Source organism: Branchiostoma belcheri, unplaced genomic scaffold (assembly GCF_001625305.1).
Source record: "Branchiostoma belcheri isolate BF01 breed outbred unplaced genomic scaffold, Haploidv18h27 scaffold24, whole genome shotgun sequence".
Classification (NCBI taxonomy): Eukaryota; Metazoa; Chordata; class Leptocardii; order Amphioxiformes; family Branchiostomatidae; genus Branchiostoma; species Branchiostoma belcheri.
The window spans coordinates 1,246,511-1,269,441 of record NW_017803843.1 but is presented as its reverse complement, the minus strand read 5'-3'; the positions used below and the strand labels follow the sequence as shown (position 1 = coordinate 1,269,441).

At 39.9% G+C, this 22,931-nt stretch overlaps 1 protein-coding gene across 1 annotated transcript in view; it reads right to left on the bottom strand.

Moving 5' to 3' along the window:
* Positions 1-22,931, bottom strand: part of LOC109471055 (signal-induced proliferation-associated 1-like protein 2) — a 52,820-nt gene that overhangs the window by 19,240 nt on the left and 10,649 nt on the right. Inside the window, exons 2-6 of the mRNA XM_019770241.1 lie at positions 8,855-10,607; positions 2,506-2,675; positions 1,893-2,081; positions 594-687; positions 258-356 (exon numbers count right to left, since the gene is read on the bottom strand). Coding sequence (XP_019625800.1) covers positions 258-356; positions 594-687; positions 1,893-2,081; positions 2,506-2,675; positions 8,855-10,343 — 2,041 coding nt within the window. The 5' untranslated portion in view covers positions 10,344-10,607. The remainder of the gene's footprint in view (positions 1-257; positions 357-593; positions 688-1,892; positions 2,082-2,505; positions 2,676-8,854; positions 10,608-22,931) is intronic.

The following is a 22,931-nucleotide window of genomic DNA, read 5'->3' as shown; positions in this document are numbered from 1 at the left end:
ATCAAGAGTTTTCTTCCGGTTAGCCATGTACGTCAAAATAATTAAGGTATTATTACTTTTATATATCATATAGAAGATAAGAATATTAATGTCTCCATACCATTTAATGTATAGCATTTTAAGTCTTGTGACTGATAAATTTTCATGAAAATAGGACTGATGTATTGTCAAAAGAAATCAGGAGCTCCTTTTGTTGATAAATCATCTACACCATAATAATACTGTCAATAAATGTCACCACGGTGAAATCCACTCACTTTTGTTATCCAGTTGTGCTCTGTACTTCTCAAAGCCCTTGAGACGAACACGCTCTCCCAGTGTGTCCAGAAACTCATCAAATATGGGACCGGCTGACTCTGTGGAGCCAAAGAACAGGACAGCATAGATGTCAGTAATGTTTCTATGCTGATTAGCACAGTAACACATTATCATAGACAGTTATGTTTACAGATGGTGACTTGAAGGGTACACACGTACCAGCTGAGCGATACCTTCAGGAGAGTAAAGAGGACACAAGGGGGAGTGATTGGAGACATTTCAGTGGTTAAGGAAATCTTATGAGGCTAGACAAGAGTGAATGAGAAGATACTGACCATTGTTATACATCTCCTCCTCTGTGCCCTGGTCAGTCTTACAGTACAGGATGCCCACCTTGTACTGGGGTAGAGATCTGGGGGAACACAAGAGCTGTTTTAATATCAAGGGAGGCATCACAGATCTTGTAAGTCCTAGGCAAAATATTCAGCTTCTGCGAATCTGTGACATTATATGTTTGCCTGCATAACCTATGTGTTGTAATAGTATATATGAGATGTAAATAAACATAAATTAGATAAATCAAATATAATCATCAAACATTCTCTTGATTATTGGGTGTCCATAATCTTGCAAGAAGAGTCAAATAAAGCCCTCTCACTGTTGACACCATTAGTACAGGTTCTAGGCACATTAAGTTGTTCAGAAGACTGACCTAGACTCAATGAAATGCAGTCAAGCTAATTGGCAGGTTGTGCCAGTAAAATGAATTATGGCTAGTTTTCTGGGGCATGTCAGCCATGCTACCACTACCAGAGACCAGGACCATGCTCTGTTTCTGCAGGAGTCTGGATATGTATGTTTGTAAGCCCAACCTGGTCAATCAATAGGCATTGGGAGAACTTCCACAGTAACATGCTGTAGTTAGATCATGAACCTTGAGTGATGTTCAACATCTCCCTCTGCTTTACCATTTTAGGACCTTTGTCCAGGAAGATGAAATCAAATATCACAACATCAATAAATCACACCAGTCATATCCTGGAGTTCTTCCCTTCCTACTTTTGCCAGATCAAAGGCTTTTACTCATGCCAAATTGCATTTCCAGTGAGAGCTTTACATCAAACCTCTTGGATCTGTTCGTAAGCATGAGCACACTGCAACTGTAGCTTACATAACCCTGAGTGCAATTACTAATGGCAGATGTCATCTCTTCAAAGAAGCTGTCTTGCAGAAACTCACATTATAAATGGATCCTGTGAAGTAAAGTGGAGTAAAGTGCCTCCTTGTACTAAAGGCAATTACTTGTTCAAAGCAATACAGCTAACTGAGGTTATGTCATGCATATTGAAGGCCCTGCAATCTTTTCAAAGGGAATTTATCCAACATTCATGAGATGTAGGTAGTCACTTCAGCTGTATGTAATGGGGCTAGAGCAAGCATGCACATCTGCTGTCAAGGAGAACAACATCAACCTTTCCTGGAATAAAGTCTTGTTCCATTGACAGGTTGCTTGAGCCTTTATGCATGAAATACTCAAATCAGTCAGATGGCCACTATTCATTGAGACCATATGGCATGATGATATTTTGCAGCACATGCTGATGACTATGATGTTTGTAGAATCTCAGACTTACGCCCTGTTCGTCCAGTCTCATCAGTTGTTCCGATGTTTTTGGGCTGAGCGAGGCGAGGCGCAGACAGCCGAGGTTGACCTCTGGGGCGACGAACTCCAGAACATCCTTGATGGGCAGACCCCGGGACGTACCATGTCGAGCTGTGGAAGGGATGGCATCCTCCAGGATAGACCCTCGCAGAGTTACCAACTGTGGAGTAAGAGAACATAGCTTGTATAATAGTACAGAAAACTGGCCTTATTTGTTGACACAGATACATACACAATTTTAATTGAAAAAAAAATTTAATTACTGGAGCTGAATATATGTATTGAGTCACTCATTTTTCTATGCTTTCTGAAGTTGTAAGCAGTTTGATATATGAAATTTTCACTGATATGTGAACGGCTACTGAGGCTGTTGGATTGGTGGTTGTTTCCGATACCTTTGCAGGTGCACAGAGTAATTCATTTGTACATGTATGTCACTTTGTCAGGCCAATGACAGGCCTAAAAACAGACAAGGGCCTCCATGATTCCATGTAAATTAAATCCTCCGTGACTTCCATGTTCCATACAAAATCTGTGTCCATCTGTTTTCCAGCCTTACTACAAAACCAGTGTTGTTGACTTACATCACTGGTCCTGATGATGAGACGGTACATGTACTGAGCAGGTACAGGAGAGCCACCATCTTTGTTTGCTGAGCTGCTGGTGCCGCTGTGATCTGGTAGCTTCTCCCTGCGGATGCTGATAGCGATGGGGCCCAGGTTCTCATCCACTCCCAAGTAGTTCTGGACATCAGCTGTTACAACAATCATCAGTAAAACATGATAAGTTTGGATTCAAATTGAGACATACATGGGCAAATGTATATACATGTAAATACATAAAATATAGCATGACAGCCTTAAGTTATCTTCCTGGTACTGTTAGACTTCATGATTTTGTATCATGTGTGGGTACCATGCATATATCATGAAGTGATAAAATAAAAGTTTTTTATGCATGATACCCTCTAAATTTTGATACGCTCTGCATTTTCAGCATTCTTGGATAAGCTGGTTTGAGTGAATATATTACGATCTTTAATAATCAACCACCTCCAGTTGAAGGGACAAATCTGTCTTGTGAGGTCTACATGTAACTACAAGGAACAACATGGAAAAAGATTATCTACAATAATTTTCCTTCATGTCATATACTAGTATGCTGTACAATAGTACATATAAATTATTTTTTAAAAAGTCTGTCACTGAGTGACGCAACAGCCATATTTCTGGAAACAATAACCTACTGAAAGCTTGTATGCACTGAAATGTCACGGGAAGCCACCTTTAGTACAGGAAATCATTAATGAACAAAAGATATCAACCCCACATAAATCTACTGCCTATGCCCCAGAGGAATCTTCAACATTTGCTGTCATCCAGTGATTATTAGAAGATAGTGATCTACAAGGTGGGAACCCACAGGGACACGTTTATCTGTCAGCTGTTGGGTCATATTCATGAACACAGCAGTTGCAGGTTGATAAAAATGGACACGTCGAAAGGACAAATAAAGCTTCACAACCAAGTCCAGTTGCCTGTTATGTCACATGATATTATATTCTGAAAAAAATCGAGAATTCTTTTAAACATTTTTTTTGTCTACAATAATTCCCTAAACAACAGTAAGTACAAATGATTTTCTTTATTGCTACATTTTCACTATCTCTTCATGTTCATGTAGAGATCTAACATCTAAATGTTATCAAATCTAACCAGTGGGGTGTGTATGATTTTATTTGTTATTATCAATGCATGTTGTATGTCCTCATGCTCCAGGAAACACATCTGTTTTTATTGTCAAAATCAAGTTTCAAAATCAAGCATTACTGGGAGTAACCTTATGATTATGCAACAATTTAAAACTATTTGTGGCCAAGAATTACTAAGATGTATTACTGTATGAAAAACATGTAATGACATCTGTATCAAACTGATAACCTTATGGCTCTTACTTCTTCCATCACAAACTTTGCTATTAATACCCAATGAAACATAAGCACATTGTCATATAGAAAATGTTATATGAGTCTAACTAAGAGAAATTTAGAGTATACATACAGATTATACTGTGTCCATTCAAATCATGCTGTTACTGTAGTGTACCACCACACGTTGTGTGTGTATCAGATATGTTGTAATTTAGATGTTGCGAATGATCTGTCAATCTGAATTTCGATGTACTACATAGTCTATAATTTAAAAGTATAAATCCAAATTTGGATATACCAAATCATCTGTAAATCCAAATGTAGATAAAGGTGTGCCACAAAATCAAGATGTACCAAATATTCTATAAATCTAAACTAAGAAGCTATTTGATGGTGTCTGTCAGTTAAAATCCTCCTGTGTCCAATATTCTGTGATCCCAAATTTAGTTATACCATCTAGATTTTGCAAGTATAATAAACATGTTCCAAATGTGCTGTAGATCTAGTTTATTGCACACCAATATACCGCAGTCCAATTTAGACCTACCAATTCGTATAACCAAATGTTCCATAAACCCACAGAAAGATGTACTAAACTTTCTGTGAATCCATAAACCTGCTGAGAAGATTACATGTGAAATGGCAGCAGCACCAGATGACAGGATCTGCCTGATGCCACCACAGGGGTGAGACTGATCTGTCTTATCAGATCTGTCCATACATCTAGCTCCATCCACTGGGACATGACATAAGCTAAAGAATTAGCCAGTTTGGTACAACAGCTGGGCTTGTGGGGAATGGCCTGGATACATCCTCACACATCTGAACATGAACATAGAAGGAAACCTGCCATCTGTGTTGGAAATGTCAATGACTCCTCCCACTGGAATACTAACTCAAACTTTCATGCACAAAATTACCTCTCTCTTATCACCGTAAGGCAAAAATCATAGATTACAAAGTCAAGCCTCACTGATGGTGGGGCCAACACTTGGGTATTTTTGGAAAGACTGTGAGTTTATGACCTTGCAACATGTTTATCTTTTAAAACGTGATACATAAAATCATGATCCTAACATCATAGCCATAAAAAAGCAATTTCTGCAGTTACACTCATGGATGCCCCCACATTTCATCAGTAACAATAAAACTATTAAAAGTCAGCTGAGAGTCTTCAAGCAGCGAAAAGAATGTTTAGAATAATCATAATACTTCTTCTGCACAGGTTATATGACAGAGTAACTGCCCTTACCTATAGTGTTCAGGTGGCTGACATCCACCTGTACTGAGAACCTGCCGTCCATACTCCATACATCTACTTTTCCTGCCTCCAGTAATAACAACACTTTCCCATCTCCAGCTAACAAGGTGCAATCAACTTACCTATTCAACAGGTTGCCACAATGGCACTTAAAACACAGACGCGACTTGCTTTTCTTGATTTCCAATAGTCTGTGTCTGTCGGCCCTGGCACCATGCCAGCCTGCGGGGCACCAGGCTGGTAATATAACTGCTGTGGGTACCACCAACACTTGACATTAAAATTCAAGTGTTTCAGAACACCCCAAGAACCCCTGAAAGGGATTCCCATTATTGAACTTTATGACGACTAAATGGCAGCCACATTAGCAGTCTTTATGTTTTTCCCAGGATGTCCTATTCCTTTACATCAAACGTTCCAGACAAGGAGGCAAGATGAGATAATTTTCTAGACCACCAGTTCACTCAATGTGCTGGCAACCTTCCATGTTGCTAAATTAGTATTCAGTTTTGCTTCACTCCATCTACATGTTACATTGTATCCTTTCCACAAACCAATTATCAACTTTGATGTCCCTTTCATTTTGTGGGTTCAAACACTTTTATAGCTGCTTTTAATTTTGAATGATTTTACCAGTGCTTCTACACTAAATCAAAGTTGTCCCCTTCTTTCCTAGAGATGGACTGTCCCATTCTGACAACCCAAGATCTATGAGTATGAGCTGATTGGATAGATGTTTTATTGGGTCTGTCGGATAAAATATATCACTTACCTACTTTGTCTAGTATGGATAGACTTGGGTTTTATGAGCCAGGCCATACCATAAATATGAATACATGTACATAGCCTGTAAGAAGTATGAGACCATGAGACAGCTAGGGTTGTGATATGTATATTGTTTCTATTAATTTACCAAAACGTATATTGTACTATGACCATAGATTCTCAGTACACAAACATTCTACCCTTATAAGTTATGGCAAAGTCATTCCCTGGGTTCACAGTCCCAGTCCTGTGACACAACCCTCAGAGTCACATAATGTGTTTATTTTGGCAGGAAAAATGCCACCAGGACCTTTGGTAGATCTACTCAAGGGGCACAGGTCAGGTTGTATGAAAGTAAAGCACATATTCTTCAGTTTATACTACATAATGTCTTCTGTACTATAAAACTTACAAAACATGAAGGGAATTGAAATTGACTTTATAAAAGTACAAGAAGATGACTGGGTTAATGTCATCCAAGTGCACTTCCTTTTCTCTTAGTCTTCGGCCAAAATATCTAATTAAAAGTAAACGTTAGTTGTGATTTTGCAAACAACTATATCTATGGAAAAAAAGGTTAAAAATCAGACTTCAACTTCCTATACTGTGATTTTTTTTCTTCCATTTTCTTCTGCTCCAATAGACAATGTTAATGTTATTGCATACATGTAACTATTCTACCACAAACAATCCCATGGTGAGGAAAGCACACCCCTACACCATTCTTGTTGCCAGGGTCTTGGCTGACAATAGCTGTTTCCATCGCAACCTGCCCTTCCAATTCATACCCAGCATTGTGACATGGCCCCTAACAAATACCTGAACTCTGGCCCCTGATACCTGTGTCTGTAAAAACAAACACCTCAGGAGCCTCAACAAGAGTCTGTAAATACCAGACATCCTTAGGGAAGCCATCTAGCCATGACCTCCACACAGGAAGGTCAAGACAACTCCAATCCCCAAGGCATGCATTCATCGGGTCTGCTAAAGTCATTGAGCTGTATTTCTTTCACTTGCCATCTGTGTTTTATAAAACTTCCTGATCTCTGTGTTCTTGATTTTGAATTTGAGGGACTTCTCATATCAAGTCTTCTTTGTTCTAAAAATCAATAAATTCTTTCCTTCTATTGATAGGACTAGGTGGTTGACCAGATATGCAAGTCACCACAACTGGAGATTCACTGCCATTTTCTCCCTGGAGGCATGTATATCACTACCAGCCATCTGATAAAAGTGTTTCAACTTGTCCTGACAATGACAGGTTGACAGGATGTTGCTCCTGTTTGAAACCTTTCAAACTTTGGGTTGGCAGACTTCAAGCTGTTTTAATGATGACAATGTCATACTTTCCTTACTCTGACCTGTCCTATACAAGTAATACAACGTGCTCCTACATTCTGGAAGCTGCAGGCACAAATGTCTCAACTGTCCATAGATAAAACATGTTATCACTATGAACTCATTACAGCATGGGGTCCTGTCAACAAGTACAACAATTAACACTGACTGTACACAGTAGCCACATGTCTAAAGGTTACATACAAGTCAGCTTCTATATCTTCCACACTGAACCTATGAAGGGGCCTTTCTGTGATGCTGTGACAGGCTGGACAGACTCTGCACAAGTGACATGTACATTATTTGTACAGGAGAACACCTGTCTGTGCTAAATGAAGGGAGTGACCAGTCTGCATGTCTGGTATGTGGGCTGAAACGGGGTCAGGTGGTGACCTGCACATATTTACACTGCTGCTGCAGGATTTACATTCTACTCCCTGCTAATGGACTTTCTCTGGATTTTGATAAAAACTTGCCTGAACTTAAAAGTGTCTTGAATAGAATTAAACCAAATAGATCTAAATTTTAAAATGAAAATCAGTGGTACAAAAATTGTTCCCAGATAATTCATAAAGATTGCTACATGTCTGACCATATATGATATGAGTTACCAGCACAGCTGCCATATAAACCTGACTTCCCTTCCAGAATAATGTTTCCCACATTCATCTCTCCTTAGTACAGCAGGAAGGGCAGAAGGTTTTCCTGTCATTATGTCATCACTCCTGTCTGATTACAGATATTGGGAGGTATTGAGTTACCTGAACCCCACAACTCACATTCCCTGACCTAATGTTGAATCATTTTGCAGCCCCATCATTATCCTTCATGGAACTATTTAAAAAGTCTTTAATCCCAGACTGTATACTTTACATCACTGAGAAATACTTGGCAACATAAACAACAGCTCTAGCTGCCATAGATTGGCTAACCTGTCACAAGTGCCAGGGACATTCACTTAAAAATTCCTCCCTCTCTCCCCACAATGAAAAATAGAAGACAATATTTCAGTCACCAGTCCCTCTTGGTCATATCTCTGTTAATGCGAAGACCTGCAGTTGACTTTCAAACCCTTTATTTTCAAAACCCTCCACCAACAATCCTTTTATCACTGTACCATACTAAAATAGCAATGACAGTGCACTTCTACTGTTTGATGTTTGGTATAAACAGACACGTATGACATTGAATCAGAGGTTTGAAATTTGCGACTTGAAAACTTACTAATACAGTGTAACTTTGTTGATGTATTACTCATTAGGCAGACTGAAGTTTGAAAAGAGGCCGAGGAGGGGCCATCTACATACAGGCCACTGAGTAGCAGAAATGAAAGGTGAATCTCCTCTTTCTGAGTTGTGGTATGGTTCAAGACAGCATGAGCACTAGGGTGCAGTGCTCCTGCTGCCCTGTTAAAACAAAACTGTGTGCACTTTTAACTTCTGGCCTCGGGTGCCCCAGAGTTGGCATCTTGTGATAGTTTTGTCACATTCCTGGTAACTACTTTGCTGTTGATCTGGTTACACCAACATTACATGGACTGTTCTATGTACTGGACAAAGCTGATGGGAAAAAAGCAGTCCAGATTCAATACTGTTCACTTTTATTACAGCTAAAATCTTCACAATAAAATGGTACTCACATTGTCCATGGAAGTACCTCCTGAAGTAGTACGCCCCGTGGTCCACGTGTTCGATGGCATACCCACGTGTTCTGCCCCCGACCGGCCACATATCATCCTGATCAGGGCCTGTGTCCAACACTGAAACACTTGCTGTCGTTGGTCTCAATCCTGACATGGAGTCTAGATTTGGTCCCATCCCCTCGCGAAATGCCCGCGAGGCCCGACTACCCCCATTACCCCGCGACAAACTTATTCTCCTCTCCTCCTCTCCACCGAGCTCGTTCCGAAAGAAAGGACAACTGAGCACGAGATTATTGCTCTTCCCATCCCCAAGATCCAGTTCCTGTATAGACAGGTCCTCAGTACTGTTGTGGGGACTGGAGGCATGGCTAGTCCGTATTGAGGATGCTGCGGACGCGCCTGTTGTCGTGTTCCTTCTACGCTCCAGGTACTCCTTGTTTCTGACAACGTCCGAAAGGTTAAAGGTCATGCTCTGGCAATCGTAGTGCGAGAATGCTCGTCTACGCAACTTATCGTCCAGGCGACCGTCCACCTCTGCGTCAGGTGACTTCATGGAGTCTGGTCCTTCTTTCTTAGTCCCTAGCAGCATACTGAAGAGGGAGGACTCACCCCCTGCAGATTTTGAGCGCGAGTATTTCATCTGTTTCTCCTTCGCTCGTGGAGTCATTGCTCTGCTGAGTTTGGGGCTGGAGGAGCTGTTCTGAGGTCTGGGTTCCTCAGGGACACCGTTTACAACTCGTCCAGAGGCCTCCACCAACGTGCCATCAGCCCTGCACCGAAGGTAGTCCTGTATCTTGGGTGGGGCAGGGCTACGCTGGTCAAATGAAATGTCTGGCCGAAGGTCCTTCAACATAGCAAAGAAGCTCTCGCCACCGACACTCTGTACCTCTAGTGAGGAGGTGCTCCCATACTCCCGTCTGAGGGAACCATCCAAATACTCTTCAGTTACTTCATTCAAGCTCAAGTCACTGTTGGATCGTTTGGACCGTAACAAGCCATGCCCTCCCCTTTCCCTTGCCAGGTCCATTCCCTTGTATGGGTCCACTTTAGATTTGGGTTTACGATACGACCTGTTCTCGGCTATGACCGCATGCATGCTGGCCCGTGGGTGTGGCCCCAAGCGAGCTCGTGGGGACATTCGTTCGTCCGCGTAAGGTGTGTTATTGTTCATGTTTGCTTTTGGAGGAGATGAGCGACTGAGATTCAGGTGAATCTTGACTGCATGTCTTGAACTTGTGTTTCCAGGGGAACTCCCTGCGCTGCTACCGTTCACCTTTGGGCTGTCTTCCCGCGCTGATTTCTGTCCCGATATCTCCCGTGCTGGTGGCGTGCTGTGTGGGCTGCTACCATTCTGCAGCACCGACTTGTGGTAATACTCTGCAGCCTGCTGCGCCCGTAACCGAGCAGAGGTCGTATCCAGCAGGTCCACCCCTAGATTCTCACGACTGTCTCCGTGTGGGGACTCCCGTTTGGTGTGAGAGGTCATATTAATGACACAGACCTGCTGAAACCCTCCCTACAAACTCTACATCCCATGTCTGGTCAATATGGCTTATTGCTTCCATTAAAAATCAGCTGCATTCCAGTGAAAGACTGTGATCCAGCCCAGTGACAGGTGTAAGTCCCTCAGGTGGGTTGATCCAGGTCAGTGTAAGTCCCTCAGGTGCTGTAATCCAGGTGACCGTGCATCTCTACTGAAGTCTCCCAGCTGACAGGTGAACAGTTTACTGTGTGCCCATCACCTTCTGACCTGCAAAATACAGAATATAATCATGAGTGTTGATCTGAAAAACATACGACATTGAAATGGCAGCATATACTTTTGTCTAAGTAAAATTACTACTACCATACAACTTACAAGAAATGTAATCATGACCCGAAATGAAGAAACAGCACTATGTTTTTCTGCAAATAATTTGGAGATACTCTGCAGAATCACCTGTACCTTAATCATTATGTTCATACTTCCTTACTAGTGTTTTACTAGAGATCATGGCAAACTGCTGATGGCTAAAGAATGACTGACGACTGAGTGATCAACTGATTGCTGATTGACTAGCCACAACATGAGTTAAAAGGCCCTTTGTGGTGATGCTGTGCTCACTGTTTATTTATAGCAGAACCGTCTCATCCCTCCCACTGAACTGTCTATCCTCCATTTGTCCTGTAGCAGTGACCTGGTTCTATCAACTGGACCCTGAAGCTGTATACATGCCTGGGTATTACACAAATCTGCACATGGTTTCTACAAGAAAAACCTTTCTTTCAGAATGGTAGTAATTAAGTAGTAAGACTACATAATATTGACTAACCCATAATACGACTGTAGATGGCTCTATAGAAAGCCTTTCATTGTATAAAGTCTTTGACATTTGACAGGTTATGACAAGTAAATGTTAAACCTAAAACCCTAGGCTACAACAAGTATGTAGGGAAAGACTGGACTGTCCAGTGGTCCCTACAGTGCCACGTTCCAAGGTCAACATGCCTGGCCACTTGTTATGTTTGGAACAAAGGTTAAAGGCCAAATGTTACCGACAATCAAGCCAACTTACTAATACTTAATCAGCTGATAACAGACTGACACATGTCCAAACAATCCGAACTTTTCTTTCCGAGGCCTGTTCTTCAGGTGATTTGGCTCTCATAAATATTTCACTGTTCTAAAAATTGGCTTTCCTGGAATGACCTAAACATTTGTGAGACCATCCCAAAGAAGCGACCCGTGAGCCTATGTGTGTACCCCATGTTTGCGTGCCTACCTTACACTGACCCACACCAGGAGAATGGTTTATACAACAGTAGAGTCGATTCCGCGTCACCGAGTGGGTTTTTTCTCCATGTTTCTAATACGTTTGAATTATTTAGAAGAAAAGAATACCCTAGTAACAAAAGTTCTAAATTTTTCAAAAATTTGAAAATGAAAATTTGAATATATTTGAATTCATTTATATATTTCTGAAACATTTTGAAAGTGACTGTACAAAGATCTCTTTATTTAGAATAAATTTGAACTACCCATTTGTTTCTTTCACTATTCGAAATATTTAGAACTATTTCAAACAAATGAAAAATGGTAGATGTGGGTAATTGCCCCCATAAAAGTAGGTGCTAATCCTACTCTTCTGTATTCTTCTGTTATATTTTTTAGATTTTCACTGCTGGACACTGGTGGCTCTTTTGTTGTAAGGCATCAATGCCTGACACCCAGGCAGTCTACCCTGTACTTCACAGGGATGTGTGAATTACTTCCTTCCCATCCCACTGACCTATTTACAAAATGTTAGAAATAATTCGAAATAATGGTAAAAAATGGTAGAGTGCTGTTAGAAATATTTAGAAACTATTGGAAATGTCATATTCCACATCAGGAATATTTCAAACGTTTTAGAAAACCAGGGAATTATTTAGAATATTGACAAGATGTTCAAAATATTTCCAAATTATGAAATTTCTTAGACAAACAATTACAAAGAATTCAAAACATTTCTAAATAATGACAATAACAACCCACTCGGTGACGCGGAATGGACTCTACTGCTGCAATGTTGGGCAGGTGTGTGGCAACAACTGATAATGGATTCCTGCTTCACAAACAGTACTGACCTTGTTGATAAATATCAGTACATGTTTGCTAAGCTGCATTTTGCATTCTACATATATTGCCTTCATAAAAATTTGAAAATAGGAACAGGAAAGCGGATATAAGGTTGAAAAATTGAGCTAGGTGTCTACTTCTTATTTCAAAGAAGATCCAAAATTGATGATGTAGGACCCAAAACAAACACCCCCTTTTGGACAGCTAGCTGTAAATATTTATGTTACCCTTTTGGGTGGTACCGATCAACAAAATGTTTAACCGTAGACTCGTACAATACACAGTACAGTACAATAAGTGTTGGTTATGTGTTTCATATTGACTGATGGTTAAAGTTATGTCAACTATAATGTAGCTACAATACAATCAAGGCGGCTACAATGTATAAACATATAGATATAATACAAACCAATCATTAACAGCATACTCAGGATGTGGCAAGGTTGATATCTGGGAATATTTTGCTCAGCTGGTAATTCATACAAAAGACATCCTGTTTATGCTTTGATTATCAACAACATACATCATTAATACTATATCTATGATAAAAAGCCTGTCAATCTGAAAAGTGCTGTTATATCGAGAAATTAACTTCAACAATATCAGAAACCTCCTGCCAAATACTACAGTTAACCTGTGTACCTAGAGGACATTATGGTGAATGGAAGTACACCAAAGCTACAGATTGTATTTCAAACATTCTCAGCTGAGAATGCAGGAGATCGGAGGGTGGATCCTTCCTGTTTCATTCAGCCTGAAACTAAATAAGGACTCAACAATTCCTACACTCCATGGGTCATGGGTTTGACCTGAACACCTGAAATCACAGGTGACACATCAAAGACTACATGGGTATATCACTAGATCTCAGCTTACAAAATGGTCCAAAGATCTATGGATGAACCATTACAAGCATACCTGTACAGTAAAAGGCATCTGTGATATAGTAGTAGTTATTTACCAATAACTGGATCAGCCTACAAACAAGACACAAAAGGATATGGGCAAAGGTAATCACTACCGCTACTTCCACAGAATCACAGTCACAAGACAAACCCTACCTTCTGTACACCGTCATGGATTGGTATGTGTACCTACATGTCAGGGGTGACATATCAAAGGGGCATGATATCGCAATTTACTTTGACTCCAGTCCAAAGTTGTCAGCAAAACAAATCAATATCCTGGACAAATTGTATAGAATTTCAACTGGATCAGCCATGAAATGATCAATAATAAATTGGTACTGCCCAATTACATATATTACTTTCTACAAAGAACAGTATATGCAAATGTTTTTAAATGCCAGGATACCAACTCATCTAAAGATCATGCCTTGCTGGTGGTCTCAAGACAAATGTAGTTGGTTAATGAGAACTACAGTACAAGGTCAAACAAAGAATGCTACTTCACATGGAGTGTAGCACCATGTACATGTGTGCTTTAATATTGTCTGCAGGTAGTCCATTTTTGTTTGGCTGGCCCACTGCCACGTGTTAATAACCCTAAGCCATTAGAACAACCTTGATGTACCAGACTTGATATTCAACCCTTTAAAACAAACAATATCTAGCCTATCTCTGGACAGAAATAAATGGGACATACCTACCCTTCTAAAATTTGCTACCACGCTGACTGAATGATACCCTGAAGAATTTGAAAAATGTACCGAGGTCCAAGTCAAGGCTGAGAGGAAGGAAAGTCAAAACACCTGGTCTGTGGACAAACTGCGGTCCCTCCCTACACTACATGGTCCTTTGGGTTCCAGCTCCCCACCACTGCTGCCTACCTCAAATGAACTGACCCATACCAAAGCTGACAGGAGGTATGAAGCTACCAGAAGGAGTACAAAAGGAAAAATGCGGAAGTGACAACCTAAATAGAAATACTTGGCAGGATATCCTGAATTTTTTAGAAGGTGTGCATATACTGATATAGGACCCTGCAAGAAATTGTGATTTCTAATGCCAAGTAATGGGTAATTCTTAGGTACCGGTAGAATGTCAAGAGGAATTTTGTCTCCATATACAAATATATTGTAATTTTAATTTTTCATTGACGAATACCCAACTGATCTGGATAAGCTCTTCTGGAATCATGGATTGCTCCACTCAAACCAAAGGAATCGCATAACAATCCTAATTCTTTTAGCTAACAGAGACGTTATGCTATAACCTTTCTGTGATGACATTACTACATGTAGTTGGAAGGTTGGGTGTGGTGGGTGGGTGGGGGGTACACAAAAAAAGTGATACAAATGAAGGAGAAACCAAATCCAGAACATAAAACTTGACACACATTCAAGTGTAATATTCCGATTATAAGCATGCCACCACAAAATGTTTATCTAAATCATGTAAAGTAATGAACACTACTGTATAACTGAACTTTGAACATTTACAGGCCGGTGGTTTATAAGTCAATGGCATTTCCTAAGAGTCTTATTCATCATTGACGTAAGAAAGGCCTCTGTTGACACAGCTATACAGGCAAACAACTGCCCAATGTCAATTTGTCCCACTTGGGCCACACCCATTCACTTCACTGGTTCTAACACTACAAAGATAAAGAATAAGAACTTTCTTTAGAAGTCTAGAATGGTGAGAAAATATCTGATAGGCCTATGTGTTTCTAAATCTACAAAGCTGAAATGTTACATGTTTTCTACAAGTACACACATTTTAACTGAAAGTTTTGAAACAATTTTCATTCTACTTTCTCTTTCATTAAGCCATATAAATAAATTTGGTACTTTCTGACTTGTGACAAGCAATTATTATTAACTCTATGATGTGATAAGTGAAGTGATAAAGGGTCAAGGACATTTCACATACTGAACAAGCAATATTCCAAGGGAGAATCAACAACATGCATTAGTACAATGAAATCTTCCACCGATTGTACTTCTCTTTCCTGTGACCTCTTGCTCCCTTTCAGAACACAAACATCACCCTGATGTTGAATAATACAGTTCCTAAGTCAGCGCAGACACCCCCACACAATAGACCTGCCCTGGCAGTTGTTAGTGGAGCCAGTGGGTGGGAAGGGTAGGTCACATCAAGCAGGTGGATGAATATTTCATGAGTGACTCATGTTTCTGTATTGGGTGCCTACACACACAGACTTTACAATAGGTCTGTTCCACAGAAATTAGGGTAGCTAACATTGTCTTGTTTTTGTATAGGGGGTGCTGGATGTGGAGATATAGAAATGTTATCCAATGACTTTTAATACCTAATTATCCTGTGTGAAACAAGATTTACTATGGACGGGCTACCATTCATCCTTCAGATTCAGAACAAACATCACACTATCATTACAACCATTATTACAGAGCAAATGAAAGTGATGTAAGCACGCAGAGTATAATAATATGTGTATGTCATACAATGTACAATACACAAAGAAGAAAGTCATTGTTCTATTGACTCACAGGTATAGATCTAAACATAGGCAAACTCACATTGCACACTGTGTTACCATCATCTGCACACTGGTTCTGTGAAAATAAATCTTACAGAATGGCACAAACGGACAATCACATGATCCAGCTTACACACTGAGCGGTATTCACCAACTGTGGCTTTCAGGACAGGTTTATTTTTAGGTCGACATTTGTTAGTAAAAGAAATTCCCCAGCCTCCCAGTTCCGTAGTCACTTGCTAATGGACATACTTTTGTCAACTGAAATGGGAAGGAAAACATGAAATCAAAGGCTAATCAAGGCCATTTGTCTTTAGACTATCAGGCATTTGGTTCACTACATAATGTACATGTGCATGTATTATGTTCCATTCCCACTAGTGCATGTCTACACTACATATGTGTCCACCTACCCATGACTAGTGTTTCACTTGATAAAGTTGAAATAACTGCTACAAGTTCAAAGATTAAGGCTGAAACTAAACTCCTAAAAGGTGGCAAAGGACCTTTGTAGCACCATGACAAAGTCTAATTGTTTCCATAATCTAGTTCGAGTCCATTGACTGCATTTAACTCTCATTCTAAACAGCTAATTCCTCCCCTTTCCAACTTAATCTAAAACAGGCAAAACACATTTGTAGCCTTGAGATATGCTGTAGTATACTACTTCCAGTGAATGTGTCAACTCATCTACGAGTAAGTCATGTTTGCTTTTGTCCTTTTCAAAACCTTTTAGAAACCTGGAACTGTAAAATTGGTCAAGCTTTTTGATCTGGTGTACCTAAATAATACAGTGTTGACCATGAATTACTAATCAATTTATGTGGCATTGTAGAGGTCAGATGTCTCTGATTTCATTTTGTCAGTTGAGCCATGATATACAACATAGTTGGATTACTGAAATAACCTTGGCTTTTTTTTGGAACATCCGGAGGCACTATTGTTACCATAGGCTTGCACCTTTGTATGTGGTATCTGATATGTCTCAAACAACAAAAAAGAACCAGAAGAAAAACATGTACACATCTGCCATATCTACAAACTTTGTATTCATAACTATTCAATTGGGCACAGAAGGGGTACTAGTACTTTACTCAGAAGAGAAAGATGTGGTCTATTTCTCACTATCAATCTTAAAGAGTAAGATGTTAGTAACTTAAGACTAAAAGATAAAGATAGCAGGAAAGATGAAAGGACTGTATGTTTTAATTTGGTGGGGCTAAATTGTGAAGTGGCATGTAAATTGGCAGAGCTATATTTAACTATACATTTTCTCACTCTACATAATTAATGATATTTGCACTAGCCATGATACATTTGAGAAATTCAAAAGGAAATTGCTGAAATAAAGATACAGAAATCCACTGTTCTAAAGTAGCTGAGAAAGTACCAGCAATATCCCATTTGACACATTTTACACAGACACATTTTTCTAACCTCTTCTAATTTACTAACTCTGTGGGTCACATTCACTTTATCCCAGGTTAAAACAAGGCAAGCATTTTGATGGTACTTGTGAAGAAAACACGAGGGGTAGATCAATCAAGAAAATATTTTTGTAATTCTGACCAAGGAAGAATGTGATGGGAGCTGGAATGCCATTTCAACATTCCCTGAAAAATACACAAATCAATTAACAAATCTGACACATTTTCAAATCTACATATTGTCCAGTCCCACTGAAGACATTACAAAAGTCTACCTGTAGACAGACAGGCTTGTGTAACATGAGCCACTTTCTATCTCACCAGGATGACATACCAAAAGACCTCCTGACCTGGACGGAAATTATAAACCAGCACTCAGTAATGCATGCACCTTGGAAGTGTAATAGCCAACATGTGTATTAGCAGGCCCCACACACAGAGGAAGCAAAATCTGGAAGCCAAGGAAGCAATGATGGGAGTCTGACAGAATGCCTTTTACAGCTAACAAGTTTATCAACTGGAATGTTGGGTGGTTTAAACTACCATGAGATGGGGCAGGACTGGCAGTAATCCAAATGCTACTTACCTCAAAAGGAAGTGATTCACTGAAATCAAACAAGCTCCAGCACACTCTGCTATACTGTAAGTATGACACATCATCTTATTGTGATCTAAAACAAATATATTTCCACATGATTAACTTAGTACAAATAAATTCTATATGGCTAGCATGGTTGGCAGGCACTGGGTACTAGTAATGTATCTGGCTGGTGACTGAGCTGAGAGATACTTGAAGCAACACAAACCAAAATGCACGGCAGAAACAGATGTAACTCCACAGTAAGGAAACTTGTCACACATGCAGTCTCGCTCAACTGTTTACCTGTGCTGTAAAACAAACATTTCCCTGACCTGATTGAGTGGGACATGAAGGGTTATTCTACCTTCCAATAACAAAGATATTTGAGAAATGTGGGAATGCAAATTATTTTAATAATAAGAAATTGTATATTTGAATATAGGAACAGCATCTGAACATTTCATTTTACAATAGATATATTTATTAATCAGTTTCAGTTAGATTTCTGTTTTGATTTACCTGAAAATTTGAATTTGGAGCAGAGCACTGGGGAAAAGAAACAATTCCTACAACTTGGAGCTGATTACATGCATAGCTGTGTTCAAGTCAGGTGGAAATGATTAATTTGCTTTCCATTTCTAGAAGACAGTGAGTGGGGACAACTTGTCTGCTTTTTTCTTGACAACAGACATACTGATAGCAGTCAGCTGGTAAACAGTACTACTCAGCAATATACGCTTTGTTCAACAAGACAGTGAGTCTGTACATGAGCATCATGAGTCGATTTATCATGGGATATTCTTCACACTGCAATGTACATTCGAATTTCTATCAAAATTTTGATGTAGCTTTTTACATATGCTGAATAACCAATGCAGTATCCTTTGAGATACATCGAATTTCATAGTTGTTCATGTATAAACACAATTTAACTGGAAGCCCTGGATTTTGCAAAATAATTTTACCATGTAAAACTAGAATTTGTACCTACCTGAATGACCTGCTGACAAAATGTTTACATTAAACAGGATGAAACCCCCTACTGACACCCCACCCTGACACAGCGCTGTCATCGAACCAACCTTTTCTCCATCTTTCTCCTTTTCATTTTATGACAGCTCATTTCACACTTCACTTCTGTCAATTCTACAATTTACACAAATTTCTGGCCAGATGGTAATTTGTCGACAAAGGAACTCCTGGTAAATACTTCCCCAGTATCTCATGGGATGGCCCACTGCCCGCGGGAGGGGGGTAATTATGGGGTAGGCCTACCACTAGAGCAGTTGGTATGCATGCCAGTGGCAGAGAGTCATCTGGGAAAAATGAAGATTTACCATATATAATTATGTAGGGGATTGCCTTCTTTTGTGTTGAGATTATAGGGACTGATGAAAAATAGTAGTTACTGTTAGATCATGAGCCAATTTGGTAGTATAATGTAGTCGGTAAAAGAATAATGATAAATAATTCTTGCAGTAGATCTATCACCACATTTGACAACATTTAGACCAGAACAGATGTTCATACACAGAATCATATATGTGAAGTTCTAATGACTACCTACTTTGAATAATGTTTATTACAGCAATCATAAAAACAAGCACCACATGCTCCATTAATTCATGCACAAGTATCAAGCTGTGATAGCCCATAACCTGCTTTGCGATTAGACAATTTGATGAGCAGGTAGAATTGTTCAAATAGAAGCACTGATATACACACTGTCGTTGTAACCTTATCTTCCCTATTATAATTACTCTTTTTACTCTACATTTGTAAGTTTTAGGGGAGCTAGATTTTGAGACACTTGCCATTGCTCAGTTGTCTGGAAAGCCTGCAGGACAAACCATCTCCCTAATGAAACCTGTCAATCAGTAGATGCTAACCAATCTGCTTAGCCATGCAAGTATAGCAAGGGTCATTTGATAGAAAAATGCTTTGAATTATCTTCAACACCACTACAATCGGCTGACTGATAAACAGGCTAGAAAAAAATATATGGGTAAAGTGTGGCCAAGGTTTTATCGTGGAGCTATAAAAGCTCCATGGTTTTATGGAGGAGTTTCTATTTAGGTATCAATTGTCCTTGTTTAGTCGTGGGTGATCATGATTGGTAATAAGGCCGACTTTAGACTGATGACGGTTAAATAGTCGTACGAATGTTTATCGTCAAGATGTTGCCGGCGACGGTATTTTACCACCGTCTAAAGACGATCAAAATACTTAAATAGTCGCACGACGGTAATCCTCGAATCATTATCACTACCACCTCGGACCCTATCGTGCGATCCTTCAGCGGGCGTCCGAGGAGGATTTTCCACCGTCTCAAGTGAACCGTCGCCGGCGAAGGAAGTGGCCTTATGCAAATAAGCCTGCAAGCGTTATTTAAGGTCCAAGCACATCACCTGTATTATTAAATGTCATCAAACCAAAGACTTTATATCGTCATACATGTCTAATACAATCCCCTGCCAACAATTGCTACTTCTCCGGTACGAACCGATCCGCCGATCCACATTTCCCGGCCAATTAATATAGCCAGGCTGACGGCAGCACCGACCGCCGGGAGTATTTCCCCGCTCAGTGACGTTCGTCCGTCAGGTTGACGAGGACCGCTTTGTCATCCCTCTGTAGTGGGGTGTGTCCCCGCTCGGTACATGTGCCTCATACCCCTTCTTTGCTGGGCACAAACTCGGCGTCTTGTCCACAGGACAACGAGTTAAAAGCAGAATAAAAACAATCTGCTGCAGCATGCCGAAAAAGGGGTTCTCTCGCCATTTTGAATCGGCACGTGGCGTGCCTTCCTGCGCTGCGGGTGTCCGCCACACTTTCTGGTCATTTGTCTAAAGCCAGCCATCGCCCACAACGATTGTCGTGAGATCGTATACTGTCGTCAGTCTAAGTCAGCCTGAGAAGTAACCATCTCAACCTCACCTATCCCATGGCCCTTGATGTGGTTATACAGTACCCATAACACAGTCACAAACAGTTGAACTTTATGAGTAGTATTACACGATAACAGCTACCCTGAAGAGCCAAAAAAGGAGCACACAAAATCTACAATGAAACAGTATAACACGAGTCTGAACTGTTCAAGAGAAGAGGCATGTCTAGCAATTAGAACTTTGCAGAAAGATCTGCTCTTGATCAGACATCAACTAATTAAGTCACAGCAAAGTGAGGCTGTCCATGTGGGGAGCCTCAGACTGACAGGTGTTTAACTAAGCAGAAACAGCCACCCCAGCAAGTTACAGGCACTCTGACCAAGACCAAATACACACAGGTACTCAATCTCCTCAGAGACTTCCGAGGATTGGAACAATTTGCTGGTCATAACTCTTTGGTTTTATGGCCAGGAAACAGCCAGCCTTCCTTTAAACTTGAGATGAACAAAGGTCCTTCAGAGCAATATCAGATGAGACAATGGGATCCAGAACAGTTCCAAGGTGGACTAGTCAGCCTTTGTAAGTAATTAGTCGTGGACATTTCAACTCTTCTCCTAACAATTTTAAGTGGTATTCAGGCTATCTATGGCCAATGCCAGACTAGAAGTTGAACCTTACATTGATAGAGTCCAGATGCACATTGCCTTTAGCATGGACAGACAAACCTACCTTAACAGAACCTTACAAAAACATCAAATTGTCTCACTCTGTTTGGTTGTTGAAAGCTGGAACAAAGGATTGCAAATGCAGACATCCATTACACAGAATATGTTTTCATCTTCAATGATATCTTCATAGAAGTACAGTGTCAAGCTGTCATCTACTAGCTGTTATCTGTGTGAAATTGTACTACAAAAGAGTAGATGGCAATGTCAATTTTTTACCTGATCTACTGGACAGCAATTTCAAAAATTCTCTTTGTTAGTTGATTAAACAGTGAATAAAAATTAAATCATCACAAATCTCTGAAAGTTAAAAGCAAATATCTATGGACAGTGCAAAGAGGTAGCTTTGCATAACATTAAAACATTAAAATCTCTTGCTAATGAACCAAAACATGTTACTTGTACACACATGCATGACGTGTTGCATACAGAATGTTAACAGGACAAAAGGAAACTGAATCACAGACCCCATTGTCATGATGTGAACAGTCCTGTATGAGTCTATATAACGTACTGCAATAGGAGATCCTAAGGTAAACAATTGCCATTGGTGGGACCAACTGTTATGAAACCTGAGTGTCTTACCGAGGGTGGCTTCCTACTTAGTAAAGTCTGTATATCCAACAATCAGCACAGGGTAGGATCTTCAGACACTTCTGTGTTTATCTGATAATGGTGTAAACACAACACAAACAACAAGCTGCAAGATGCTCCCAGAACATAGTTTACCACAGGAGACATAACTTAGGCTAGGTTTTCATTTATTATCGTCTATGAATAGCTACCTACCAATGTACCATTACCTTTTCTTTTGAGATCCTACACAAGTGCAGCATAAACTGTTATCATTATTTCTATCTTCATATTAATATTCTGACCTTGCCTTATAATATGGTAAGTCTGTAATACCTTCATGTGAGGTACATGTATATTTGGAATCCTGCCAACTCCAGTGGAAAGGTGAGACTTTGACCTCTCTCATGAGCTTTGAGATATGAAGAGCTCTCCATATATGTAGTGTTCACAGGTTTGTTACATGGCTGCATGGACCACACCTGAGCCTGGATTTTCACTGCTTAATCAGTGAAACATTATAATGTCTGAAGGTTACAAATTATTTCAGGAAAGGCCTACCAACCTGACTATATAAATAATTGTAACATGCCATGTCATGTAGAGAATAGATTGAAATAAAAATATGATGAATTGAACACCTGCATGCATCAAACAGTGCTTTCTCTGAATATATTTGTGTTTTGTAATTTATATATTCAAAGTACAAAACAGATGCCTACCAATGGCAGCCAGTTTCAACTGCCATACAAAAACAAAGTTCATTGTTGGCACCCTGCCAACACAAATGATCACTGACACAAAAAGGCCCTGTTCAGTTTGGGACAGGGTAGGTATATTTTATCTGGCTTCTCAATACT